The 10,709-nt window shown below is 40.5% G+C and overlaps 1 protein-coding gene across 1 annotated transcript; it reads left to right on the top strand.

Annotated features, from left to right (window-relative positions):
* The first annotated feature begins 265 nt into the window (after positions 1–265).
* Positions 266–7,975, top strand: tmem67 (transmembrane protein 67). The gene is made up of 28 exons (XM_080471172.1): positions 266–498; positions 914–1,002; positions 1,106–1,196; positions 1,311–1,410; positions 2,201–2,264; positions 2,339–2,410; positions 2,512–2,574; positions 2,668–2,822; positions 2,932–3,040; positions 3,128–3,214; positions 4,086–4,151; positions 4,253–4,406; positions 4,506–4,626; positions 4,719–4,824; positions 4,914–4,970; positions 5,050–5,148; positions 5,231–5,329; positions 5,649–5,735; positions 5,837–5,936; positions 6,032–6,171; positions 6,254–6,394; positions 6,478–6,558; positions 6,641–6,757; positions 6,854–6,970; positions 7,058–7,165; positions 7,283–7,385; positions 7,473–7,615; positions 7,699–7,975. The coding sequence occupies exons 1-28, from the start codon at positions 294–296 to the stop codon at positions 7,777–7,779; spliced, it is 2,955 nt and encodes a 984-aa protein (XP_080327298.1). The 5' UTR covers positions 266–293; the 3' UTR covers positions 7,780–7,975.
* The last annotated feature ends 2,734 nt before the right edge of the window (positions 7,976–10,709 follow it).

Here is a 10,709-nt window from a genome sequence, read left to right as displayed (position 1 = left end):
AACTTTTAACCCATAAACAACTTTTGTTAACTCCATTTTAACACACAACAAAATATACACTTAAAGTTTAAATTTAAAGGTTGTTATTGGCACTATTTCCCCGGTCGGCCTCCTTACAGAAAGCTTTTAAAGCCTTTAGTGGAACCCTTTCAATTATAGCTGTTTAGAAAATCATACACAGCATTTCTATGTATGTACGTATTTATTTATTTAGACCTCGCGCGTGCGTAATTTTGGAAAACGTCATCACGCTCCGCAAAGGATTGTGGGTATAAACAGACAGCGAGTTTACCATGGCGACGGGAACGCTCCGGCTGGCCATCGTCGCACACAAAGTGCCTCTTGCGTTGTTTCTTCTAGTATACATAGACGTGCTTCACTGCCAGCAGTACATCATTCCCCTGAAGACGCCGCTTGACTGCAAGCCGGACGAGTTTTTCGACATTTCCAGCTTGTCGTGTGGGAGCTGCGGCGCGAACCAGCGACGGAGCACAACAGGTCGGTCCATGTTGACAACACGATTTAAGGGTGTTAAGCTGCTCCGACATCCAGAAAGCTCAACCACTCGTTTTCCAAAAACTTTAACTGCGAGATAGTCAGCTATGTGAACATCTATCTATCTATCTATCTATCTAGCTTAAATAAAGGTTGATCAATGTCCCATTTGTAGTTCATCTTCTATGCAAAACAACCTCAGCCTCTCCAAATTGAGAAGTTTCGGGTTTACAATTAGCAGGAGCACAAATCTGCTGATTTTCTTTCTCATAGTCAGTAACTGCATCACAGCACAATCAGTCCATTAGAATCACTGTTCTTCGTTCCATTCCCATCGTCATACTGAGGTTTATGACTTCCATCCTCTCACTTGCAATATCTCTTGATGTTCACCAAACTGGTTTCATCTGTTTTGCAGGGCTGAGCTGCATTTGCCAAAACGGGTACCAAACCCTCACCACTGATAAAGTGTCCATTGACTGCCAGCAGTGTCCCACTGACAAGCCCGTATGTCCTTTTGCCTTCAACATTTTAGAGTTCATTCTGAGTTATAAAGCACAATTTTGATAATGTTTATGTGCTACTTGTATCGACTTGTTGTTCTCTATAGGGAGTGACAAAAGACGGATTTGGGTGTATTCGCTGTCCAGGGAGTCTCAGCGATGACGGAAAGTGCCAGTGTCCTGATGGAAATGTCCTTGGTGAGTCCGTTGTGAGAAACAATTCAATGCTCATTTAGACCAACGTATAGACAGTTGTTCAGTTCACTGTATGTTTCAAAGAAAAAAAAACTGAGTATGACCTTTTCCCTGTAGTGGAACGGGACCTCAATGGAACATTTCTGGAGGAGGCCAAGTGTGAAGCCTGCATTGGATCCAGCCCTGCTTTATCTGTTCCAAACAGCAGTGGAAACAGGTATCCTATCATATATTAATCAGTTGCACAATTATTTCTATCCAGACACCAGTCCAAGACATCCAAACTATTACATCATTTGGTGATTTTGTTTGCACCATAAGCTTTTGCTGCTGCTGTTGTATGTTTACAAAACAGACCTTGTGTTGGGCATATTAATTACTCTTAAAGAAGGCTAATTCATCAGATTCACTGAGTGTTATTGCAACATTAGATGACTGAGAAGACAACCGATGGAGCAAAGCCAGTTTTAAAGGGTGATAAAGAACGGCAGAATTCATGGGTAAACGTCAGGTGAAGTTTAGATGATACGTGATTTAAAGAAGGGGATTTAAACTCTTCTGGGTTTAAAAATGTTTTTTCTTTCCACCTTGTGCTCTGCCTTGTGTGTGCACAATGCACTGTATCAGCAAAGTCTCCTGTCCATCTTCATTACTTCGATGGCTTTCTAACCATGTGCCGCTTATTACTGCAAGCACTATGTAACGTTATGAACCCATCAGCTCAAAAGGTTTTGGTTCTTCACGAAAGTTAAACTGAGGTTTCATGCCAACTGCGAGTTGAAACTCAAAGTTTGAAATAAACCATGTGTTAGATGAATATTAACCCCTCAAGCAAACACAGATATTATTCTGTCCTTGGTATATTTGTTCTTAAATACAGGATAGTGGCCCCAACAATTGGCTTACTCTTGGTTTCTGTGTATTGTGCTCACACTCTTAATTTAGTGCTATCAGCAATGTAATGCGAGAGGTGGAACAGTCTCAAAAAACAACAACTTGTTTTTCAGGTGTGAGAGGTGTCAGGCTTCCTTCATTGGCACTTCCTGTGTGTGCAAATCTCCTAGCACCTTGGTGAGTTCAGCTATTTGAGTCTTCCCAAATTCATCTCACGTTTCATCACTGTTCATGATGTGATTTCTTTACAGTCAGGGGGATTGTGTATCCCCCCAGGCAGCCTCTCCACTAATGTAAATCCCAGTGTAAACTTCGCTCAATTGGTAAGTCACCATTTTTCCACATCTCATCTAAATTCATGCAGATCACTTTATGTTTCTGGATTTATAGGTTAACTTGGTATTGTCCTTGGTTTCTGTTGTAGAAGTTAAGTGTCCTGTCTGCCTGGTTTGTGGAAAACCTCTACTCTTCCTCAGCAGCCTGCCTTGTAAGTCCATTCAGTCATAGCATAAGTATGTTCAAGCATTAAGATTTGAGGCACATCACATGTTATTCTATCCAAATGTTCATGTTCTTGCAGGCCTTCTCCAACCTGACAGCATGCCAGGCTCTTGGGAATATGTGCGTGATGAACATGCACTCCTTCAGCAGTGTGTCCACTGATGCTTGTGGACTTTTTAACACAATTTTCAGATCAAGGGCAGCTTTGAGCTCAACTCAAGACATTTCCTATTGGTAATCAGCCATCAACTTACTGTATTTTGCAATACAAATGGAAAACGTTTAAATGGCACCAGCGGTAGCTCGGACTGAACTTGAACAACTCTGATCATTCTGTCTTCAGGAGGGCGACTCTGCCATGGCTTTTTTATGGAGATGAACCAGGACTCGCCAGTCGAGTGCTACAGACTGATCCTGTTCCCATTAACTTCAGTTTCCGAGGAGGAAAGAAGGTAAAAAATGTATATCGTAAAAAATTTTGCTTGATGAGAAGAAATGTTTTTTTTTCTTTGACATCTCTTTGTTGTTTTTGGTGTCAGAACACAGACATCACTCTGCTGGCTGCTGTCTATAATGTCAGAGGAGAGTTCCTCAGATGGGAACCAGTAGGAGAAAATAACCTGCAGGTAAGAAGCCAAACAATAAAGTCTGATACTTTATCCCCAATTCTGTTTGTAGAGCATCAATTAAAACTGTATTTTACAGGGTGCTTTGCTTTAAACAGAGAAATGAGAAACACAATTTAGTTAATAACAATGATATTATTATCAGTGAGAATTTAAAAACAGTTATTTAAAAGATGTCATCAGTCAAAAGGAAGTCTGTAAAAATGAAAAGTGATCATGAGGGAGCTTTTGAAAGAAGGTACAGATTCTGGCAGCCTTATCTCCTCATGCAGGTTGTTCCAGAGTTGATCTGGCTCTGATATAAAAGGCACACTCACCTTCATTTGTTTGTTTTTTTAACCTCAACTTTGCGACAACCAGAAGGGCCCAGTAACGATCTGAGGCTCATATGGGATTCAGGCCCAGACGTGCTTTAGAAGTAATAAGTACAATTTTAAATTTCAAAATTATACCTGCTCAGTTCTGTTCTGGTTGGAGGAAGAAGATGGTTGTTGTTTTTTTTAATTTACACAATCAATTATTATCTTGAAGATGGACTGGAATGGGAGGAAACACGACCAAACAACTACTTTTTTTTATTGTAAGGAGAGAACGAAAGGTTTGAGTCAGCGGTGACACTGATAGTTTGGTGTTTGCGCATGCAGGGCCAAAGGAGTTGTCTGTGGAGGAGGTGGGATTTGAGTAACCAGGATTATTTCAGATTTGGATTATTACTTTATCCCAGAACAGTTGCTTGATTTGTTTGGAAAGGTTAGGTAGTAGAACCATTCCCATTGTTACATTTGCACTCTCAACATGACAGATACAGTCGATGAATACAGAATATACACTGTTGTCTCATAAATACTCCATACACCCTGCGTTCTTTTAGCTCTGCCCAAAACCAGCCGTCAAACAGGCAGCAGCCTTCAGCTTTGGAACTGCTTACCAAGAAAGTGTAAGTATGATTATTTATTTATAATCATTAACTTCCTCTTCTGTTGAGCCTGGAAAAATGAGTACAAACTGTGTATTTGTAAGAGTACTGTGTTTTTCCAGTGTGATCTTTCAGTAGAAGAACTGTTTGGTACGCACCCCGAACCGTTGTTCTATGACATGTTTTTGGACCTTGGTGGAGAAGAAAGCAGAAAGCTTCTTCCACTTCCCACACTAGTGAGAAACCAGCAATACAGTGGACGGTTCATCAACCAAGGTAGGAACACACACACACACACACACACACACACACACGCACACACGCATGTGTATAAGGATTGTTTTTTATTGTTAGTTTTTTGTCTTCTTTTTCTAGAGAGCATCAAAAACTGGTACCTGTCTCGGCGAATTTTCCTCATCGACATGCTGAGTGGAAGAGAGAAAAGCCTAAGTTCCCGGCCTAAAGTCATTCGTGTAGCCAGCAGTATCAAAATAAAGTACGGTCCCAGTGTACACAAAATGATTCCAAATTATGAATGCATTTCCAAAAAGTAGAATCTATTCGTAAATGGATATGCGTCCTTGGTAGGTTCCAGCTGGTTCCACGGACACAGGAAGGACAAGTGTTTCCCCCTCTGATGATTGTGTCCTACACGGACGTTCCCATTACAGGCCTCAAAACTCAGACTGTGTCGGTGGGTTGGTCAAACAGACACAATCGTCTAATCACATATTATTGCTGAGAACTCCGTTCTCTAATTGCACTTAACTCTGGTGTTTTCAGACAACCTTTGCTGTGGAGTACGAGATGGATCAGAATGAAGCGCAAATAAAGACGGATGTAAGTGGAAGCGTGAATGGAGAATGACGAACACAGATGGATGCCGTTTCACGTGTGACTTTTCCCTCTTTGTGTGCAGACGGCTCTCGGTGTGATGGGCGGGGTGGCTGTGCTCTATGCCCTGCTGAAGACCGTCAGCTGGAAGAGGAGGATCGCCTCTCCAATCATTGATGCAACAGTAGGACTTCCTGAGCGAGTCATCAGCGCCAAACCACATGTTCTCTGAAGCTAATGTCTTGTTCTCCTTCCCACTGCCTCAGACACTGTTGAAGTTTCTCTTGTTTTACGCGGGAGATCTGGCCAACGTTTTCTTTGCCGTCACTGTTGGAACTGGACTTTACTGGCTCATCTTTTATAAGGTATTATTTATTCCACTCCACTTTAGATTTTGTGTTTTTATGCACGCTGGGGCTTCAATCTTCATACTTGCTGAGGCTTTTTCCTTCAATATTTTTTTTCTACAAATTTTCCACACAGAATGCTTCTTTTGTCTTTGCATGAACCTTTACCTGTTTTCCCTCCTATTCTGCACTTCTGCAGACATTAAAGGCAAGTCTTATTTTTACTCCTTTCACTTTACTGACCTGCTTTTTAATTTAAGATGAGTCTTTTTTTATATAAACATATATGTTATATCGAGCTGCTTACTTAGATCAGGTTGTTAATTCATCTGTTCAGGCCCAAAAGTTTGTATCGGTGCTGCTGCCACTGGCTGCTCAGGAGGAGCAGTTTGTGACATACATTGGCTCTGCGTTCGCTCTCAAGGTGAGATGCCTCCTTTTTCATGTAGCTGAATCATAGTTTTTCAAGTTTTTCAGTTTTCAGCAGACATATTGAAACTACTGTTTTTCTGCATTTTTATTCAGGCGATCCAGTTTCTCCACAAATTCTTCCTCCAGGTGTCGATTGACATGTTTCTTATCGACTGGGAGAGGCCTCGCAGTAAATCCAGCAGAACTGTGCATGGTACAAGCTTTTAGTCTGAGCGTATCTTCTTTCAGTCTTTCAATGAGTGTGATCAAGCTGTTTTATTCCGTCCACCATACTCACTGCCGTTTCAGCTGCCGGTGAGTCAAAGCGTGAAACTTCTCCGGTCAGCATCTGGAGAACCTACTTCGTAGCCAATGAGTGGAACGAGATCCAAACCATCCGCAAGATCAGCCCTTCTTTTCAGATCATGGCGGTGCTCTTCTTTCTTGAAGTACGCATAAAAACTTGGTGTTCTCCGCTGCTATTTCATGTCACAAGTTGTCGAGCTTGACGTCATGTCCTCTTTTGTTAAGGTACTGGGTTTCTCGAACCTCGCCCTGAGGGACCCCTTGGCGACGCTACAGCGCCCCTCACAGGCGTACACCCCTTCATACAGCCTGATCCTGCGATACGGTGTGGCAGCCTCACTGTGGCTGTGCATTGGGGCTCTGCAAGTAAATGTTCAGCATTCTTTTAATTTGTTCTTATGTTTCACTTCTTTGTTTGATTCTTATGACGTGTTCCTTCCCGCCCACAGGTAATTTTCTTCACTGTGTTTCATGAGCACTTTGTGGAGGACAAAATCCGCCAGTTTGTAGATCTCTGCTCCATCAGCAATGTGAGTAGCAATTGTTGTAAAGTGTGTTCTCGATCAGGCGTTTTGCACCAGTTTGTTTTGCTTATCTTTGTTTTATTTGCAGATTTCTGTGCTGATTTTATCCCACCGCTGTTATGGCTACTACATCCACGGGCGCTCAGTGCATGGACATGCTGACACAAACATGGAGGAAATGAACAACAATCTGAAGAGAGAAGCTGTATGTGCAAAAGTTATCACTATTTGAGTGCAGCTTATCATTAGTTTTATAATATGCTTATCCTGGTTATTTCTTTCTCTATTTCTCTGGTTCTAGGAGTCACTTTGTGGTCAAAGGGGATTGCTTCCAAACACAGAAATTCAGACGTTTCAGGTGTCTCTTACTAATCGTCTCAGGTCGCAGTATGGCAGCATACGGGATTCACTCGTCAGGGTTTGTGTTTGCCTCAGTAATGGTTGTTTCTCCTTTATGACCTTCCCAATGTTGTGTTTACATGTTTTATTTTCTATTGCACTCCAGAGGAACAGGCCATCACGGCTGATTGATGCATCCGCAGCCAGTGTGTCTGAACCCCACTACAGAGCGTATCACAGCATGAACCACTTCCTGGGATCCATTATAGACCACGTCAGTACGAAAACAGATTGAGGCCAAATAAAAACTGATTCAATAGCCCTGTGTTGGGTAGATATGAGTTATTTAGTACATAAGACTGTCTTTCCCGTGTTGTTTTGTTTACCTTAGGCTCACCCTGACATGGACTATATAGTGAAGGACAAACTGATGTTTGAGAGGTTGATCGGGATGGAGTTCCTTGAACCCAGTGATAGAAGCATCTTTTACAACGGTAACAAAATCCTGATGTTTCAACACTTCAACCAGTTTCTGTGAGCATTTGTGGATGTGTAATGTGTGTTTGCGTCCCTCACTGCAGACGAGGCCCACTCCTTCAGTGACGTGTTGTTCTATGGAAATGAGGCGACACTGTTGATCTTTGACACTTTGTTCTTCTGCGTCGTCGACCTCGGATCGCAGAGCTTTGTACTTGCAGCTGTGCTCACGTACGTACAGCAAATGGTAAGTATTTATTGTGTGGACAGTATGTTACCTTCACTGTAATGCGACACGTTGATGTGCTGAAGCCGTCTTCCCCATTACAGATATTTCGCAATCTCCGAAACAGCCTTGGAAGGAAGAACCTTGTTAGTAAGACTCTGGTAGATGAGAGATTTCTAATATAAAATGCATTGATTGATTGTAAATGTATTTAATAGTTTCAGTGTTTTTGTGTGCATTTTCTATCAAAGACAGTTTACTGTTCACAACTTGTGCATTCTTTTTTAAAATATTGATACTTGCATATGCTGTATTTTTACTGGTGTTTCATGATGTAAATGTATTTTTTTAAACACTATTGATTAAAATGATTTTTATTTCAAAAAATCTTGTTTTGAGTTTTGCTTTGAGTAAAATAACTTTGGCTTCTCTAAATACAATGTCACAATCACAAACATTTAACATGATACCCTAAAGAAAGCATCAGTTTGAGTGTGGTATATTAAAATTCATTTTATACATTTATTTAATGTTTTGAGGTGTTTTAGACTATTGTGAATTATGTTTACAGTGAGCAACAGTCTGGATTTGTAGTGTTTGTTTTCTGTGCATTGACTTCACCGAGACTTTTCTTATTTACTCTGGAAATGTCTCATATGATGAAATGAATATAATTTAAGAAAAGTAAATAGCATACTTTGACAGAGGAATTTGTATTAGATATTCTTTAGGGAGCAGTACAATTATATAAAGCTATGCTTTTCTGCTTCATTTTGTTTTCTTTTTTTTTTTTTTTCAATATTTTATTTTCATTTTACTTTTTTTTTTTTCAAGACAATACAGTACAAAACAACACAACAAAACAACATGGCTCAGATGCGTACATTATTACCAAATGAGTATACACAAGAATATAACAGAAGGGATGCAGAGAAAAAGAAAAGGAGTTCAGTCAGCAGCTACTGTATCTTGATCTTTTCAAATTGAGAAAGAAATGGACTCCAAAAGTGGGCAAAAATGTCCATGGAGCCATGACGAAGTCTTTCCATTTGTATTAGATACAACATGTCAGTGACCCACAGCTGGAACGAAGGAGCAATGGGGGACTTCCATTCTTTCAGTATTATTTTTTTTGCAACAATTAGACCCAGTTCCAGTGGTTGTTGCATTGCAGCAGGGATAGTCCTAATAGTTTGAGTGCAGCCAAAGAGAACAAGTCCAGCTTCAGGTTGAATGGGCGTCTTATATGCTTTGGAATAGAAGTCAAATAATTTTGACCAGAAGCCTGTTAGTGAAGGGCAGGACCAAAAAGCATGAGACAAAGTACTTTCTGACACGTTGCACCTGTCACACATTGGGGAAACCGAGGGATAGATTTTGTGTAATCTGGCTTTAGAATAATGCAAGCGGTGGACAATTTTAAATTGGATCAATTGATGTCTGCTGTTCACAGAACAAGAATGAATTTTAGATAAGCATTTGGTCCACATGGATTCAGATAATTCAATACCCAATTCTTCTCTCCAAGTATCCCTCGCTTTCACAGTACTAGCGGTAATATAATCATTCAATAGGCATACCACTTTTGAAACAAGATGCTTGGAATCGGGAGGGCTTTTGAGAATTTGATAAATTTCATGTTCAACTGGAAGATTTGGAAAATGTCCAATTTTCGATTGAATATAATGCCTGACCTGTAAATATCGAAAGAAGTGTGACTGGGGCAAATTGTATTTTTCCCTTAATTGATTGAATGATGCAAATTTACCATCAACATATAAGTCATTGATTGACATCAAGCCCTTCCTTCCCCAGTCATTGTAAGACTTGTCATGCCAGGGAGGTGCAAAACAATGATTGAGGCATATAGGCGTTTGTACTGATGTGTTTGGTAAAGACAAAAAGTTTCTTATTTGGTTTAAAATCCTAACAGACTGCTTTAACGTATAGCACAGGTTCTTAAAGGACTCTGGTTTCTCAAATTTGGAAAATAGCATTGCTGGTAAAGAGGAGTTGTTGGTAGAGTTGGCCTCCATTTTAAGCCACAGTGGGGTAGAGGGTGTCTGATTGTCCAGAGTACCTTGTTGCCAAAACATTAACGCCCTAACATTGGCAGCCCAATAAAAATGTTTAAAAACTGGCAGGCCCAATCCTCCCTCCGTTTTAGACTTCTGTAAGTGTATCTTTGTTCATTTTGTTTTCTTAACATGTCAGAGCTTTGTGATTATCTTATTCTGGCTGAATAATAGAATTTAGAGAATTAAACCTGTATGCCTTTATATTCAGTCTACAAATTGTTTATCAAATGGCTCATTGAAGAATTGTTATTGTTTGTCACACACAATTTGAGTGTATAGCTAAATGTATTCACTGCATGAAACCCATTCCTAAGGAGTAGTGCTCTGCAGCACCGAGGGAAAATTCTTGACCCAGCGTCATGACCTGTTAGCAGTGAAGTTCAAATCCTGAAACAGAAACTCACTACCTTGAAACTAGGTCACAATGGATGTATGAAAAGTGAATGAAAAGAATCGGGGGGGCAACAAAACACAGAAATAGGTTCAAATACTGGCCCAGGGCTTTCCAGTCAAGAACTATGCAAGTGACATTAATTGGTAATAGTTTGCGTGTTTGGTTGTTTGTCTCTCTCTGTTTGCCCTGTGATGGACTGGAGACCTGTCCAAGTGTACCCTGACCTCGCCCATAGTAAGCTGGAAATACATGTATTTTTTGTAAATCACTGAACACTGGTGCTCTCTCTGAGAGTATTATTACTACTAGTAGTAGTTTTGTTATTACTACTACGACTACAATTACTAGTAGTTGTATTTTTACTACCATTAGTGGTAATAACAGTAGTAGTAGAGTTGATATGAGAACCTGACTAAGGATCGTAATAACATAAAAGCATGCGGGAGTATAAATCGTGCTGTGGGTAATAGATAAGCTTAATTGCGGCTTTACGGGCCCATTTACGCCACACGTTATCTCTCTGAACTCGTGCTACCGGGACCTTTAAAAGATTAAACGTGTGATTATAAATAAATGCACTTTCAGGGCGTGAGGAGTCGGTGTGACGTAACCACGTCTGTCAGTGCTCGTCCAATCAGCGTGC

This window comes from Lipophrys pholis (assembly GCF_963383615.2).
Source record: "Lipophrys pholis genome assembly, chromosome: 9".
NCBI classification, from domain to species: domain Eukaryota; kingdom Metazoa; phylum Chordata; class Actinopteri; order Blenniiformes; family Blenniidae; genus Lipophrys; species Lipophrys pholis.
This window is presented reverse-complemented; position numbering and strand designations above follow the sequence as displayed.

Excerpts from the sequence above, each read along its gene's own strand:
- tmem67 (XM_080471172.1), top strand. The coding sequence starts at position 294 with ATGGCGACGGGAACGCTCCGGCTGGCCATCGTCGCACACAAAGTGCCT. Across the intron at positions 3,215-4,085 it reads TAGGAGAAAATAACCTGCAG|CTCTGCCCAAAACCAGCCGT; the intron begins GTAAGAAGCCAA and ends GCGTTCTTTTAG. Across the intron at positions 7,166-7,282 it reads TGGGATCCATTATAGACCAC|GCTCACCCTGACATGGACTA; the intron begins GTCAGTACGAAA and ends TGTTTACCTTAG.